General features: G+C 41.1%; 1 protein-coding gene across 1 annotated transcript in view; it reads left to right on the plus strand.

Annotated features, from left to right (window-relative positions):
- dph6 (diphthamine biosynthesis 6) overlaps window positions 1-17,699 on the plus strand; it is a 69,680-nt gene extending 51,981 nt beyond the window's left edge. The window contains exons 13-15 of the mRNA XM_074691255.1: window positions 2,413-2,661; window positions 8,860-9,247; window positions 15,220-17,699. Coding sequence (XP_074547356.1) covers window positions 2,413-2,661; window positions 8,860-9,247; window positions 15,220-15,338 — 756 coding nt within the window. The 3' untranslated portion in view covers window positions 15,339-17,699. The remainder of the gene's footprint in view (window positions 1-2,412; window positions 2,662-8,859; window positions 9,248-15,219) is intronic.
- Window positions 17,700-18,362: the final 663 nt, after the last annotated feature.

Below are 18,362 nucleotides of genomic sequence, written 5' to 3' on the forward strand. Positions count from 1 at the left end.
CTAAGGCTTACATTTGAAAAATACTTACCTTGTTATAGAAAGTTTAATGTCATATGCAATTGTTTGACCCTTATGAATATTAAAGGCCCGCCATCTCTAGCCTATTAAAAATGCATGCGGCATTGTGGTTGTTGATCACGTTTAGAACGCCCATGCAAATTGGACTGTCTTCCCTGTCAGGGCCTAAGATGAATAATGTAGTTGTGTTGTATATTCAGGGACACACCATTGACAGTCAATTAACAAGTTTGATTGGTGTGTGAACTCATTCTTTTGAACTGTTAATTTTATGTAAATAGTATTCACTCTCCTCTTTTCCACTGTCTCTCTCCCCCAGCCAGGTTCAGCTCAGAAAGATGTGCCCCCGTCATTACAAACCCCCAAATCCCCATTTCCACCTCCCACCAAGAGTAACCAGAGTGGGATCCTTAATAATTGATCATCACACACCTGCTTGGTAGAAGCTATGGGAGTCTGCCTTTAACAGTCAAGGGGCCCCATGCTAGCCCCTTTTGATATTCAAATTGACAAACGCTAGCCGGCCTTTATGAATCCAAAATGGAGCAAGCTTTATTTCATGAGGATGAGCTTGTTAAGAGATTCCGGCCTCCACGTGCAACCTGATGGAGCCCTTTCTTGTTGGAGGAGATATGATGGCATTTGATGGCTCATAAATGGAATGCCAATGACAATTTGTTGTTGATGTGTAGGATTCAGGCTTTTATGTTCGCCAGACGTAGTAATGCAAGCACTCGGGCAGGTTGTGCTTGCAGGTAAATAATCCTGTGATTGATCCAACTGGTTGAAAGCCTTATCTCCTCCTTTTATTCCCCATCTACCAATCTTTCCTCCATCTCTTGTCTCGTGCTTTAGCTCCATAATTTGGAGCTGTGGAGACAGAAGCTGAAGATTCATCAAAGTTGACAAGTGAACCCAGGAGCTGGGGATCATGGCAAACCCATCTGATTATGGAAATAGCAATGATCATGCCTACCCTCTGGCTGAACGATTGTGCGCCAAGCATCTTGTTCTGCTAGTTTCCCATAAAAGACGTAAATATCTAAGAGGGGATATATTCTTTATTTAGTTCTTCCTTGAAAAGGCTTTGTGATTCTCCATCTTTCAAGAAAAAGGAGAAGAAATCAAGAACTTGTTGGTAGTAAGTGGAAGACAAAGTACTCAGCAATACACCTGGACCAAACATTCACCATATTCATACCCTGTATAGCTAAAGACCTTGTCTGAGGCCATGTGTCCATTGATTCAAGCCTTCTTGATCCTCCCTGGAGGTTTGCATGAGCTTCAGGATCCCTGCACTGGCCAGCAATTATCAGCATGTCACAAAAAGCTATTTGCATTGACCAGCAGCTAGTGACCAGCACTAATGCCATCCAACCTCAAACACAGGCCACCCTCGAGGTCACTAAAGACCTGACCTCCTTAATTCCGCTTCTTGTCTCCAATCATCCCCCTGCATTAAGTCCATAGATTTCTCCAGGTATGCATTATACCAGAAGCTTAATTTAAACTGAGGTATTTAACAGAAAATTGAGCTTATTATCACATGGTTAATTGTGTTGCCAAATAACACCGGTGCCGTAGAGATGCTTTGACAGGCTTCTCGCTGAATACCTGCATGTGAAATAGGAATTGTTGGTGATAAGATGCTAAAAAAGGGAAGAGGTGGACTTGTTAATTAATGCAGTGTTTCTCAAACATAAGCTTTTAATTAATGTTAATCTGATTGTGGCACCTTTTTGATGAGTATTGGTCTTTTTTTATAAAAGTCATTTTGAACTTTGATGACTTTTTCTGCACACACTTTCATTGATGAAAAGAAACCATTGATTGTATATTTCCCTGAGTTAATACAAGTTTTTTTTTTTGACTTTACAAGTTAGGAAGTAGGAGTTTGTTAAAAAGAATGGGCACAAATGATCAAGTCTTCTTAATACACCTTAAAAAATCTGCACAAATCTCATCATTTAAAGGTTTCACTTTCTTTTAAAGGCTATAATTAAGTGTCAAACATTGGTTAGAAGAAATAGTTTAAGCCTTCGTATCTCTGTTTTTAATAAATATGTAAAAAAAATGATTTAACTGGACTTTAGTGAGCCTACATCCTGGCCTTCTATCTTATCTGTCAGCTGGTTAATCCAAAGTTTTACAGAGACAAAGATAACTGAAAAAGAATATAATGAAATGCCATTGAAATTTGGAAATATGTCTGTGGAATCCGAGGGATGAATCCAAGAACGCTGATCATGTGCTGACTTTTTACATTAAAGCAGCTTGAATGGAGTCTGTAGCTAATGATTTTTATCCGGCACCACTGTAAATTCTAACAAAAGCTGTTTTTTTTTACCATCATGAATAACATCACCACATTTCTCTTCTACACTCTCTTTCCAGGTGGATCAGTTGGTTTTCTGCGCAGGCCAAATTGCATTAGTCCCCTGCACCATGCAGCTGGTGAAAGCCGGCTCCAAGACACAAGCCAGCCTGTCCTTCAGCTACGTGAAGAAAGTTCTGGAGGCAGTGATCAGCAGTCTGACTCTAGCTCATGTTCTCCAAGCCCACTGCTACACCACAAGACACCAAGACGTCCCCGTCATCAGGGCCGTGTGGGAGAGCATGCTGAGGGCTGCTGAGGAAGAGAAGGTCAGCCACTGTGGAGTAGGATGAATGTTTCTGAAATATATACCAGTGTTTAAGAAGAGGAAGAGACATGACTGGCTGTTTTATTATAGATGCAGAGGAAATATTGATCATACTCACAATATGATACTACAGCCACATAGAATGAATACATGTTTAATGGATTAAAAGACAGAGCTGATAAAAAAGTAAAAGAGGGGAAACTTACCCAAGTTTTCAGAGAGGCCTTTCAGATTTATATTTTTGTGAAATAAGTGAAAGTTCCTCACCCCTCTCTGCCCCTCTCGAGACCCAAGTCTCTGCGACTGATATTTACCAGTGAGCGCGCTCATGAAAAGTTGATGATGTGGGAAACGCTGGTGTCTTTGATAATGCCGAGCTTGGCACAGAAGCAGATGTCTTCTTCAGAGCTTCCCTAATCCTTTGCCCCCACACACCATTTTGGAGCTCCGTTCAACTCTCAGAGCAGCTTATCCCCCCCCAAACCTCCCCACCTTCCTCTTTCCTGCCACCTCCCTCCACCCCTCCTTCCATTCCACAGCCCAGGCTTACAACCCCTGCTCCGCACGTCTAATAGGGGCACCAGGCTCCCTTGGCAGCCCTTCTCCTCCCACTGTAATCTGTCTAGCCATGGGAATAGGGCCTGGGGAGAGGCAGGAGCCCACCTCCAACATGTGGCTCTGCTCAGTGGCAAACTGTAATAAGACTGAAGAGAAGATGTCAACTTTGTGTCAATATGGCATCAGTTCAGGAGAGGCCAGAAGTCTTACTCATGAAGCTTTTTAGTGTGATTTTTTAAGTTCTAATCCATCCAAATTTATGCAAAAATTTAGCTGATCTCAGTCAAAGTTAGTCTGTATACAATGTGTTTGATATATTAATCTTATTGGGCCTTATTATGATTAATCACAGTGGAGAAACAATCTTGAAAGCATTTAAAGGCACCGTCAATTAAGCATGCAAATTAGCGTATTCATTTAACAAGGCTAACCCAGGGCAAAGCTTTGGGGGGCGACAGGACTAACCTGATGTCAGAGGTCACTGAGGATGGACAACATCCTCCATCTGTTGTCTTTCTATGCGGTATGTCAGAACAATCAAAATACATTAAACGAGCTGGCCCAGGAGACTGCGTTTTATTTTCAACAGAATCTCACATTAAGCCGTTCTGATTGACAGCTCCCCTCGTAAACAGGTGAATTCTACCCTTAAGAGTAGAGTGTGCATAGGTGGTAGGTCCCTAACCTGACCCAGGTCTCTTACCCCTCTGAGGCCTGAGCCTTCATTCTGTCCTCTTTTCCCCACTCCGCACAGATGTGCAGAGTGCAATAGAAGCAATAGAGAGGCCGCTCATCTCAAACTTAGTGCAATACTCTCCCCTGGGCAGGGATTACACAAAGCACCAGTGCTCATTTAAATGGACTGTAATTAGAATGTTTAACACAGGTCAAACACTGATAACACAGCTCCCACACGGAACAGAATAACCTCCACTGGCTGGCATCAATTCAATCTAATTGTTTCAAAACCAATTCTTTGTGTATTTTGGAAAAAAAATAATACAAGTAGTATAAAAGAGAAGATGTAAGGAAATCACAGGGATGAAAAAATAAGAAGAAAGAAAAAAAGGTCAAAGGTCAAAGCAGTTGCTATTAGGACTGTAGCTCACTGTGTGGCAGGCTATATCTGGAAAAGAATATAATAATCCAACTGTGTTGGGAAAACAAGATGCCTTATTTGCTGCACAGCCCCATGTCTGCTAAAATGTGACTCATTTTGGCTCTGGGATTTATTTAACCAAGCTTCAAATTAAAAATTAAAATGTGAAAATCATACTAATGATTTTAAGCATTGCAAGGTATGCCAGTCAAAAGGACTTATTTTACCAGAAGTTTTCACAAAAAATGTGCTTCTCACCTCTGAACTAGTCTAAAGGTGAGAAAAAACTCAGAGGGAGAATAACTTATTTTATTAAGTTAATATAGTATTAAACATAGCTTACCTCAGGCTCACAGAGTCTGCAGGTAGCCAATTGCAGATTTGTTTGCTAAGTGTGGCTAAAATTAGCAGAGCAAGCACCACCATCCATTTGTCCTTCTTGCATGTTAAACCTGCTTTATTCTACGCTTCACGTCTCCTTCCAAGTTCATGAGGACTGTGTCATTTTGTAGAATTGTCAGATCTGCATGCGTTTTCGCTGCTATTTTGAGGGAATTTGTATTAATACGAAGCTGATACATGTTGACATATTTCAAACAGCAAAACTTTTACAAGAAGGATAGAGTGGATTGAATTAATTCTGGAAACGCTATAAAAACAAGACACATCATTAGGAAACCAGCTTCCTCTGTGTGTTAATTATTAATCTAATGTTTAACCAGCATACTGTATCTGCCAGTTTGACCAAACACAGCCTTTATTCATCTATATCTCTATTCTTTAGATTAAAAAACTGCCAAACTGCATTATGATTTGATACGTCATCTGTGCATTTTTATATCCAGGTAGTAGAGCATTGAAGCATCATACATTTGAATGACATGAAGGAATTTATTTCCTAGTCTGGACATACTCTACTTTATTTAGGATCAACAGTTGATAAATAGTTGATTTACGATGTAGAAAAGTTATTGGACCATATTAGAAAAAAGTTATGACCCTTTAGATTCATGTAGAAAATATTAAGGATACTTTTAGTGTACCTGTCAGACACTATGACCTGCAAAGTGAAATGACAGAAACACGACTGCCAAGTGTGTCTGTGAAGCCACAGGGCCATGTCGTTGTTGTTGTGCGTTGATAATTTCTCTAATCAGGTGGATGAGGAAGCTCGCAGGGTTAATTGGGAGCATACTGGAGCCGCTACACGTGTGAAATTGTATTTACGGTGCATTAAACCACAAAGAGCCTGTTTGTCTGCGTGTGTCAGAGGCATTGATGAACAGGGAGATTTTGATGTGATGAGTCAATGAATGTTAAGCAGACACCTCTTTTTTGTTGCACTAATAGTTTCTGAGACATGTCAGAAAAGGAAAAAATACAATCAAGCTGAATTAGGTATTTATTTTATCATTAAGGCTAAAAATATGCTTATATTTTTACATGCTCTAATTATAAACAAGAAGTTATTTTGAAACATGAAGATTTTTTGAGAAATAAATCCAATTTTGATTGATAAATAATCAAATTTGATAGCTCAGAGCATGCAGCATACAAAAGTGGACTTTTTTTCGCTTATCTGTCTTACTTTTGACTTTTTAAACAACTCTGGGCTCTTGTGTAGTTTTATATTGGCTTCCTACCTTTAAACTTTACTCACACAACCATCACGGCTCTTTGTGTTTCATTTATGCTAAAATGTCTGACGATTCCAAAGCAGAGTCTTAAGAAGAGGGAGCGAATGAGGGGGTGAATGGGCATGGATATTATTGCAGACTGACAGCACTACAGTAAGTGCTGAGGCATAGAGCCACATGCTGAAGGCGTCCCGCTGGGCAGGAAATGTAGGGGAACTGGCTAAGCAGCGCGGTCCCATCAGCTCCCCGCTGTTCTCCGCCTTTACACCACTTCCTTATTACCGTGTTTACCGTTCGGCTTTCACGCCTCTCGGCCCCTCCGACCCGCCACACGCTCCAGGCGCACGGACGCAAGTTAGAGGGAGGAAAGTGGGGAGAAGGAAAACAAACACGAGCAGAGGCAGGTCACACCCCATCAGTGTAGAGAGTTGAGTGCAGCGGATCCAGACTTCATGCGTTTACCTGCTGCCTACAGAGCCAGAGAGCACGAGGGGAATGTCTGCATGCCCTGCAACTGGAGTGGGATGAAGTAATGAGATGGATGGTGTTAAGTGGCTGGTGGAGAGCGGAACAGGGCCCCCCACACACACACACAGACACACACACTCTCTGCCACCTGTCTGCCCTCCTAACATGCCACTCTAGCACTCAACTCCACCATATATCAAAGTTTGAATTTTATTGGATTAATTTAATAATTGATCTCTGGTCAGTTAGGGGTGTCAGCCACTTTTTCCCCCACTCAATTATCTGGCACACACACACACACACACACACTCACACTGTCAAGTCTGAAATATACACTCATGCACAACGCGGGCACATGCACAGTAATGCAACATTTGCACATTTAGTTCCACAGAACTGCTGAACAAACTTTCCACAACATTTCAGTGGCTGCATTAATAAAGAAACAAATAGGGGTTGATGTAACCTCGTCCGACAGCTCTGACAAAAAGTCAGCAACTGTGCCGTGACAATAAAGTCCTGCCAGAGGCTGGAACTGCAGTGCTGAAGTCCCCCTGATCTCCTTTGTGGATGGTCGGTTGGGTAGAGTACCTCAGCCCACAAGGCCTGCAGGGTGGCCTTTAAGCCTGGCTGAGCAGGACCCCTGTCCTGTCACTTCTCCCCACAGTTCCCACTCTCTGTTCCATGTTCAATCAGTATTGACAAGTTGAGGAGCACTCCCCTCTAGGAGAATACCTAGCCTGTGCCAGAAGTGCTAATATAACATTTATCAAAGCATGGGACACGTATGTGTGCTGTCACTTTGTCTGACATGCTAAGATGTTCGTGCTGACACGGCTATTGTTCTCTGCTCTTGAGGTTGTTATCGTTGATCATAGCAAGCTCGCCTCTCTTCAGATCCTGCAGAGTAAAGAAATGTTAACCTGACTCCTGCACTCATGCTCGTCTAGGATGCTCGCTTTCATTCTTCTCTCTCTGAGGCAAGAGGTTAGCTGTTGATACACAATTAAGCGTTTGCTAAAGTTTAATCTGAAGGTAAGTGCTGCCTCAGTGAATCTGGCTGATTGGGTCATGACAGGCTCTTCTGTTGGAGGGACAAAGAGGCCGTCCACCACTCTTGTCATGAATTTCTCTCTTTTTTTGTGTGTGTTTGAGTGAATATCAAAATAAAATGTAAGTAACCTGTTATTATTCTGCACTTACGAAGTGGGGGTGTAAGTGGATGAAAATTGATCCAGCAAATTGAAAAGGGGGTTAAGTGTTTTTGCCCTATCGACTCCGACTGAAATGACGGTTATATAAAACACTCATTTCTCTCCCATTAGCAGATGAAGCCACAGCCAAGTATTATTAGAGGGCCACATTGTAGCACTGCTCCAAGACATTTTGTTACTGCTAATGGCCCTGAGTCCAAAGGAGGAAAAAAAACACAGAGATTTTGGCTTTGTAGATAAAATTGAGGCAGTTTTCCACTTAATGTTTGCGTCGAAGCGGCTGTAACACGTTGTGAGTGATCTTCTTAGGGAGGTCAGCAAAGATAGGACCTGTCATGTTTTCTGAAAGTGGATACATTTGTGCATTTTTTTGTGATTGATTCAAGCAGTATGGATTCTTTGTGAAGTGTTTGCACACTATCATTACCAAGGGTCACCTCCCAATCTTGTTTTAATTGATACTCTGTCAGTCTGTCAAGTAAAAAGCCTGTCTTAGTGCTGTGTGTTTGCTTTATGATGTGCTTTAAAATAATGTTTAATGTGTGTAGAGCACAGCATGTTTCTCGGCAGGAGGGCCCATGTAGGTTTGATTGTAGTGTTTGGCCATAGACTGTATATAGAGTGGACAGTGTGGCTCCACCATTTACCATTGTACTGTTTTGAAGCCAAAATACCCCCGTCACAGGCGCAGCCATTGGAAGCAGTTGTGCAGCCAGAGTCTGCACTGTAAAGACTGTGAGGGATTCTGGGAGAATCTGAGTGGAGCCAGGAGACAAAATTAATATTTTTTTTCTTTTGAGAGTCCAATCACTTCTTGACTCTACCTTCCGACATATTTTACAATCCCCGACAAAAATACACAAGAATGGCAGCTGTCAATCATCATTAAACATGACATAAAGCTCTGATTTTAACCTCTTATAACTAATGAAAACGAAACCTTAAAAAAAGAGGATTTGAATACAAGGCAGCCAAATGACATCTTTAAATCACCACAACAATTGGACGTGAGAAACATCTCTATGAGGAGTATTCATTTTTTCTAAGTTTGACCACAGCCCTTCTGGAATGACTGGAGAGTCGGATTTTTTGACCTATACTGCAGCCAGCCACCAGGGGGAGCAGTTTTTGTGGCAACCTCGCGTATTTATACGGTCTATGTGTTTGGCTCTGGACAGTATATAATCTCTAGTTAATCTGAATTAAATCTGTCTGTGTTACAGGACTTCTTGTGGGAGCCTGAGTTCAAACCACCACCTTTGTTGGTCATGGTTGTGCCTGCCTTACCCAGGAGTGCAGTGGTCGAGCTTCATGTCACTGCAGTTGAGGATGATCCCACCAAAAGGACTTCCTGTCACATGACTACAAAGTCTGCATGTGGGTCCATTGAGAGCCACGCTGTCATGTCTGCTGACAAGAGCAGCGCTTCGCTTTCACTTTCTCTCACTGTGCCTGCTGGTAACCTGGAGGTCACTGATAAGGAGGGTGTAACGGATGAAGTTTCAGCTGCGTTCAGTGAAGCCATGAAGAAGATGAATGCTGATCTGACGCCTCTGTGTACCAGAGTCTTCTACAAGTGCAGCCACCCTCTGGCACAGCAAATAGTTGAAGGTATGCCTTTGAAAACACTAAGCAGATGCTTTAAATCGATCAAGTCTTTGCTCTTATTTTGAAGACTTGGCGTAAATGAGCTGTTCTTTTGAAGGCAACACTCCTGTGAGAAGCTGCTATTGCAAGTTTAGCTCCACATCACAGTATTAATGGAAACAAAGTGACAGCCCGTCTCTGTGTGCGGCTTCTTTTCAAAGAAAGTTTGACATGACAGTGCTTAAGTAAACTCCATAAAGTATTCTAGGAAGCAGTAGTCTCTCCAGAGGATCTCCACTCCTTCCTGTGTTTAATTATTATAAGTCATTTGTTGTGTCTGCGTCGTGTACAGTAACCCGAGCAGCTGGCACACTCTTTTGTCATCATTACACTTTTATACGCCACCATCTCCCGCTCCGGGTTCTCACCGAGGCGAATGTGGAGCCGTATTTGTTTTACCCAGAGAGACGTTGTCTCGGAGGAGAAAAGGGCGACGAGCACATCGATCACACGGGCTCAGTTGTCAAGTCATCGCCGAAGCAGTCAATTAACATTTTTGAGTCCGGGCCAAACCAGCCATCTTTCTGTCATTTTGGCTTTGACATAACTCATCTTTTCAAGGATGTGAGATTACGGTTAGTAGTGATGAATAGGGAAAAGAAGATGATCCATTTTGAATATTTGTTCATATTCATGACAGAGAAACACTACTATTTGTTTTATAACCTAATTATATAATTGATGTTCAACATGCTTCACATGTTATGTAATCCTTTTATCATTCACAACTGAGAGAAAAAGACATGAGGGAATCTTGACAAGGCATCTCAAATATACATTCTATAGTTCAGTGATAAAAATTTGATAGATATATGTAAATGTGTCAAAAAGGCTAAATCTGCATATTGTTGTTCAGTGAAAACAGCATTTATAGCTGAGTCTTTCAAAAGAAAGTACTCTAAAATGTTTTATTAGTGATTTTAAGCCCTGTGTTACTGGGTCATTGGTTTACTGGAGCAACATCAACCTCAATCTTCACCATCAAACTGTGTTTCTTTGATTATCTCCCTGCCCAGACTGCCTCCCTTAAACCATTTACTGACTCATCATCGAGCTGGAATCTGTTACCTTACACTGCACGCACAGTCGAGTGCTGCAAGCTCACCCATGGGCGCATTTATGGGTCACAGCCTCTGCTCATCGGGTGATGAATCCAAAAAGTCAAAGAAGGAAAAGTAACACCTCTGGCGCTAGCAGTTACAGCCTCGCAACTGCTGCTGTCAGCGCGCAGACAGAGAACAACACTGGAGCAAAAAAATGTGACTGCACTACCCCCCTCTACCCTTCGGTTACATGCGTTAGGATTCACAGCTGATAGACGTGACATATGCTCCAAATGAAACCTTTAAACATCTTGTCTCAACTTGTTACTTACGATAGAGAGGTTCTCAGAAAGATAGCCCCCCAAAACTTGACTAAAACCTCACAGAAAGGGCAAAAAAGGTTCTTGTGTTTTTCTCAATAAAATACACTAGTTAAAGATACACCTTTATTTTTTTAATTATTCAGACCCTAGAAACATAAAACACAAGGCTACAACTGGTTCGAAATGGCTGTCCTCTACAGCTGCATAGTCCATTACAGGAATTTTACCATGTGGTCAAGGGTTAGAGTCCTCGCCCAAGCTGCACTCAGACTTGTTTCATTTCCTAACCCAACTTAGCACATTTGTGCTGAACAGACAGAAACTTGCTAAAAGGGTTAAGGCAGCCAGATGATCCAAACTTAGATTAGTTTACTTGAACAGATTTAAGAAAAGATAGTGGTTTCATCTTAATAGGAACTGGAGATTCGGGTCCGATTTTGAACATGAGCACAAGTTTCCTACATGATTTGGAAGATTTATACAAATCCAAGTCAGAATTCAGACATAATCCAGGAAAACATGCAGTGAACCCGCAACGATTGATTTGAGTCTATGAAGGCACCAGAAGAAACAGTGAATGAACAACTGTGATATGAGTTGTAGTTTTAGAGAAATTAAGTGAAGCAACAGTTGTCCATATAAACATTTTGCAGAAACTACAACGCAGGGCATGACATCACAACAGTGACACTATTGGTTAAATGCCGCAAAGTAAAGCAGAATATGGCAGGAAACACCGCAGCCAGTAAATGCAAGCTAGGAGTTCCGCTTTAGTCTCAACCTGCTCAAGAGAAAAATGTCTCACGCTTTTTTAATTTCCTTGTCCCAGTGCCTGCGGATTTTGCATTTTACCTCTAGGCATTGGGGCAAGGGTTTGATATCAGAAAAGTTGATTTTTATCTCTCTGTGTAGTTTTGATAGTGTCAAAGTAGAACACAAACCACCTTATGGCAATAAAAGTTAGTAAAATAAAAGTTAGCCTTAACGAATGTCATTGAGTAGATATCTCTGAACAGTTGTACCAAATAATACTCTCTTGGATGATTTTCCAAATACAAACTTCATTATTTCTTCTTGCCCGTCAGACTGTTCACAATGGCAACGCAAGCTCATAAAAGTCTAAGCACTAAGTCATTCATCCATTCGCCCTCCTAGCACCCACATGTATCATTGTATTGTTTTAATGCTCCACTCAGTTTTTGTTTGATCTGATTAGTCTTGAAACGTATAATGCACACCAGTAACCAAAACAAATGGTGAAGGATGTAAACAATATTAATAGAACTTTGTGAATCTTTAGAATCTGGTCATATTTTTGTACACCGCTAGAAGTAGCAGTGTGAAGAGCTGATATATGCTATTTATTAGCACTATACTTTAAATAAAGGTACAGAAGTCTTCTGATATGGCTCCACCACACGCCCAGCCCCTCAGCCTTTTTGTTCATTCTTCGTAGACTTAATGAACAGTTTTCATGAGCCACCACTCGCTAATTACCACCTCATTTACCGGATAATTTGACCAGTTTGAAAGTCAGTGTAGCACAACTAAAAACCACTGGCTCTGGGCCTTGGCCACTGCTTATGAGCCCCATAAGCCCAGCAGGCATCAGCCATTTCACACAAGAAACCCACTTTTCCTCTCCTGTTCTACCACTGCTTTCATTGACACCCATCTCTCTATTCACCATGGCTTACGATATTTATATATTAATCTGTTCAAACAGAAATAGCTGATTATATTTGCATAAAAGAAGGCAGTAGGAAGGCATTAGCAATGGTTTGATTTTGCAAACACAGAGATTTAACAGCAGCCTATTCAGCTCCCTGTGTGTTCGCTGTGAAGCAGAATAATTGCTGGTCCTCTTGGGTAGATGGTTTAGTTCCATCTCATTGCTAATGTGATGGCTTTTTGAATCTTACAGCCCCTGTCCACAGGCCTCTCAATGGGACTCCCTGTGTAGCCCAAAGGGGGGGCTGAGACACCAGGGGATGGGTTTAGTATGCGACAGGAAGCTTTCACAAAATTTTGTGTGTTTTTACAGAAGCGTTTATCTGGATTCACTCAAAAAAGAAACACGAAATTGCATGGTCACACAAGTCACCTTCACCCCCCTCGTGTCTCTTAATTCATGCAGTAGCAGGCATGACTGTGTCCGCACTCGCTGAAAGGGACCCTCAAAGAGAAAGCGCAATTATTTCCTATCTGTTCGCACAAAGATTAAAACATCCCGACATAAAACAGGCTTAGTGTGCAAGGTATGATGAAGGGTGTGTTTCTTCTCCTAATGAAACCATCCTCTGTCTGTGATCTTCTCAAGCTCGTTCAGTTGTCAGCGAGCCATCTCCAGAGGATGCTGCTTCCCAGGGTGCACCACATGCTCTGATAACACATATTTAGGCTTTTAATGCCCTCCGAAAAAGCCCTGTGTTCAGTGGGGGTATTTTAAGCTGTAGTGCATATTAGCTAATTAGGGTGTGTGGACTCTTTGTAAGGATGTTTGGCATGCTGTGTGTGCCTCAAATGAAAGAGAACAAGGCTTATTAAATAGTGCCGAACAGCTCTCGTAACCTCTTCGTCCTCATTTGTCTCTCTACAAGTTCACAGAAAAGTCACACATTTTTTGTACTGCAGCACTGGTTGTTGTTATTAAAACAGCATCAGTTTGTGTTTGTCTGATTAGACTTAAAGCTCCTTAGAGGAGTTCTTAGCCGGTTGCTAAACAGACTGAAATTAATACTATATGACCAGCAAAAGTAAACAAGACTGTCAGGGATTTGATTCATTATTCATTCACGGTTAACTGAATGCCTTAAACAGCTGGTGCAGGATAGGGGTCAGACACAGTAGAATTGGTTTTACAAAAAAAGATGTGGTTAACTGTTGATGTTTGTTTTTTAATTTTATCCGAAGACGCTGCTTAGAAAGCTAGGAGAGAGGTCATGGGGGCTGTTCTGCCCACATGGTGGCGCCAAAACTGAAGTACCCACAGGAGCTTTAAGACAACTTGTCAAACATTTGGCAGGAATCTTTTAAACAAATTTTGGAAAATGGAATACAAAAGAAAACAATGTAATCGACCTTTATATATATATATATATATATATATATATATATATATATATATATATATATATATATATATATATATATATATATATATATATATATATATATATATATATATATATATATATATATATATATATATATATATATATATAAATAACATGGAATTCAAAATGGTCAAATATACAGAATGTATTGCTGAACAGTACTGTAACATCAACATGATACAGTGCCATATGGTTTCCATATAATACTATGTGATGAAATATCTTGCACTATGATGATGTATGGTACTCATCATATTGATTACTGTAGAATTTGTTACTTTCCAATTCCAATTGAAATGATATAGTACTGTAAAACACAGTATGTAACTGTACATTATGATACTATACTGTCAATGATAGCCATTGTAATTGTGCCCTTATATATGAGTGTACTATACTGTACAATAGAATATATTTATTCACATTGCGTCACTGTATGATACAATACTACGCAGTACAATTCTTTTTGATAAGGTACATTGCTGTATGGCATTGGTATTGAGCTGCTGCTACAGCTGTTTCAATAAAAGCTATGAACTAAATGATTTATATTCAAACCCCATGGCACCTTAAAACAAAAAAACACTAATAAAAGGCATTCCACAATACCCTTATTGCGCGTGTTCCACATAAAACACATCACATATGAGTGACGAAGTTGGAGACACTATCATGGTATGACTCTCTCTTATGACTGTAAAAAGATCAGTGTGACCACGCCCGAGTCCCAAGCAACATGCTGTTAAATCAGAAGAAATAAGCCTGGACAGTCAACCATGAGACAGGAACACTTGTGACCAATTAGTGCACAGAGCAGAGGAGGAGCGGGGCAACATCCCAGCGGGCTGCTGCTAAATGGACAGGCTGTCATCAAGACCAAGCTCTGAGACGCTCAATGAATTCTCACATGTCCACTGCCCGTCTGTAGTCCGGCCACACACGCTCACACACACCACACTCGCACACATTTAAACTTACAGCGTCTCTCAGCTGCGGTAGCTCTGAGAGGCAGTCTCAACACAGCTTCCAAACATCCCAACACAACAGGAGCAAGGGATCCATTCCACTAGATCCCCCTAACAAGCTGCTCAATTGTCCAAAAGGCCATGCCCCCCCCCCCCCCCCCCCCCCCCCCCCCCCATTTCCCCACAACCCCCTGTGTCTGTGTGTTTGGTTGTATGTAGCTTGAATCCTCGCTGACCATATGCTTGCACTACAGGGATTCGAATGGGGCTGCTACAATCTGCCAAAGATTTAAGAAATTCCAATAATTTGTAAATAAGCCCGTGTTCCCTGGTGGAAGAGTTAAGTGCAGCTTCTCTCTAGAGACCGCCCCAGTGGGACAGCTGTGCTAGAGTCTGATGTCCAAGACAAGCGGATGTTCTCATGAAAATAACTGCCCTCTTCTTTTTTCCCCTCATCCACTTATCTCTGTCCCTTCCTCTACCTGCCAGGCCTTGGAGAAAGTCTGACGAACTCTCTAAGGGAGTCCAGTCCATCTCTGTCCCTGGTTCCAGTCCTGGACTTGCCTGACTCCCAAATCCTCCACCTGTCCTGCTGGCTCAGTTTGTAGAAATGCAGCCAGAGTCAACAACCGGACTGCAGTCCACGGCGCTGGAATTCAGTGGGGCTTCTCTGGAGGAGCAACTGACAGCCCAACACCTAATGACTTACAACAGGACATCAGTGAATGTGGAAAAGAAAAACTGCACAAGTCTTCATTAATTTTGAGTGTTTATCACTGCTGATTGTTGAAAAGAAAAGCTGTACCTGTCTCTGAGTGTTTTTGATGATGTGCAGTTTTGAGGATGTGTTTATTCCACTTCGTATCCCAGAACTTAGGCCTGTAATTCACTTTGTCTTTTGCTGGAGTTGTTTGCTGTAGCAGCTGTTATTTTAGCTTTGAGATGAGTCTCATGGAACTTCTATAAGCTACAGCTGCATACCAGAGGACTGGAAACTGTAATCTACAAAAGGAGACACTGGTAGTGTCCTGGGCCACTGGGTGATAAACCGTATCCCTTGATGTCCCACTGTTTCTGCTGGAATTTCTCTTAGCACGCTGGCTAACACCCCTCATAAAGGCCTAGCGCCACCGTTGACACCATCTGCTCAGTTGTAAACCTATGGATTTACTGTGAGACTGCTGTGTGTAATGTGTGCAAGTGTGTCTCCCCCTCGTGCTCCATGGGACTCAAGGTGTGTTATTATTGTGTAATAGGCAATCAGTGCAGAGCACCTGAAAAGATTAAGCCTCTTTATGTTTTCTATTGATTCTAAGGCAAACTGGTTAATAGAAGAGGGACGCTAGCTGCAGGGCAGGTGTGTGCGCTGTGTGTACACACACTCGTGTGTGTTAGAGGTGTCAATGGACACAGTGTAACGATGTGGGAAGAAAATAACGCTATTAACCATTGCTCCTGGAACATTTCTTTTCTCAAAGATCATGAACCATATTGATGATCTGAGTTGGAATGCATCTTCACTCCGGCTATTCTCTTGATCACGCCTGTGATGGCAAGAGAGCGAAGTGGGCTATTGATCTTCACCCACCACAATGTTGTTTTGATTGTTGTTATCAAAAATTGAACAATAGAGGCAGCCAATAGAGCCTGGAGAGTTTATTGAGGGTTGAAAAACACAAACAAGCTATTATTTATGAGAGCGAGCAAGCCAATGCCAGATGAATATACAGTGCGTGTGAATGTTTCTTACTATTTAAAATCGAGTCAGTATTAATTAAGTACTTAAGGTTGAGCTTACACACATCCTGAATGGTTAATTTTGTGTGTTTTCAAGGTGTTGAGTTAATTTAATTTGGTTATAGCAACATTTTTATGGAAAACATTTTTGCTAAGCTACTTTGCTTGTCCAACTACTTTCTTTCATTTAAAAAAATAATGCCTTTCAGCAATGATTTGAAATTATGAGTCTGAAATTGCACCATATTAACGTGTCCCATTTTTATTCATATTTTTCACATTACATACATGAGCACTTGGTTTATCATTAAAAATGATATTTATACACCACTTCTGATTTCTCATCTTTCTGGGTAAGCAGTTAAATTCTAAGGCGTTTGTGTCAAACACAACATGAAAATACGAAACCCCTATTACAGTAAATACAGAGCAGCTTTGTCACTAACATTCAGTGCACAACACTTGTCGATCATCACTGTAAACATAACATTCAGTCTCTCAGCGGGCATGTTTTCATGCACACAGACAAAGCCACACTTATATCATCACACTCTAATCATAGGCAATGTGATGGCCTATGGCAGACACATCTATTTGTGTCTTTACTGCCGCATTTCCTCTACAAAATGAATAAAGACAGGGTGACATTTGGTTTTCTCATGTGTTTTGTCAAAATGTACATTTTCTACTAAGCTGACCTGCAACCACTCTGCAAACAAACCGGCTGCTGTGGCTAACATTGTCCTTTGTGCGCTGTGTACCAGCCTGCGGCCCTTGTCATTGTGGCCTTGCACATGGACTTTAACTGTGTGTTTCTTCCTTCAGGCTAACTAGGCTGATGTGTGTGTGTGACTCTCTTTCCCCATAGCAATGAGCTACAGTAGGGGACCAGAGCTCAGGAGCAGCCATGCTGCAAGAGACGACTCCTGACATTGTGGTCTGTTTGCCTCGATGACTCTGGGTTGGTTTGTGTTCATGTTTGAACCCTTTTGTTTTATAATGTATTGTTGTCTTCCTCTGAAAGACAGTGAAAGCATGTCTCTATTCACAACACTGATTATGTGAAACTTCTTTTTTCTCAACTGGTTATTGAGTGGTGTCTGCTGACCTCTAGTGGTCTCTTTGGATAGTGCATTTTCAACATACAGCACAAGCTTCCAATTGAGTCCATTAGTGCAGGATTTCCATTATGTCAGTAATCTGACAAAACCCCTCTTCAAAGACATTTTGACATATTACAGTGCATTATTTTACATGTTGGCTGAATTCCATCAAGTTTATTATTGAAAATGTAATAAAATTATTTTAAAATTATTTAAAAAATGCAAAGCAAAATTTCTTATAGCAGCCGTTTTTATTATATTTGATTTATTTAAGAAAGTTTTGATGTGTTATTTGAAGTTCACTGTGACAGACTATAACGAAAAAAAAAATGGTGCCTTCAAGTGACTTGATTATGTTACTTGTTTTACTTCTGACCAAAATGCCTCAAAGTTATATTCTATTTTCAGTGATGCTGCAAAAAATAAACTGAGACACTCTTGGTACCAATTATTTTAACAATCTTTATCCCCATTTTACTTTTCTGAGGAAATTATTTGCAGTATAAAAAGCCTGTTGGTCATGCCTGGACTATAATAAATCAACACTCTCAAGACACTCTATCCACATCATAGCTGCTGGGAAATCACACCAATGTTAACCAGTGAGTCCTGTGAAGAGATACCCACACATGGGCCATGTAGTGTGTGTCTCAAAGAAAAAAAAAACATCAGCTGTCTTGTGGGGTTTATTCTCCGTACTTATTGAACTAAGTGGAGAGATAGTCTATCAGAAGCAGTTCAATGTTGAAATCACCTCTCATGTGCTTACAACTCGAAAGTGCTATTACCTCT

The sequence above is a fragment of the Halichoeres trimaculatus genome, unplaced genomic scaffold (assembly GCF_033239565.1).
Source record: "Halichoeres trimaculatus isolate MK-OKI-2021-1 unplaced genomic scaffold, fHalTri1.1 fHalTri1_scaffold_17, whole genome shotgun sequence".
NCBI classification, from domain to species: domain Eukaryota; kingdom Metazoa; phylum Chordata; class Actinopteri; order Labriformes; family Labridae; genus Halichoeres; species Halichoeres trimaculatus.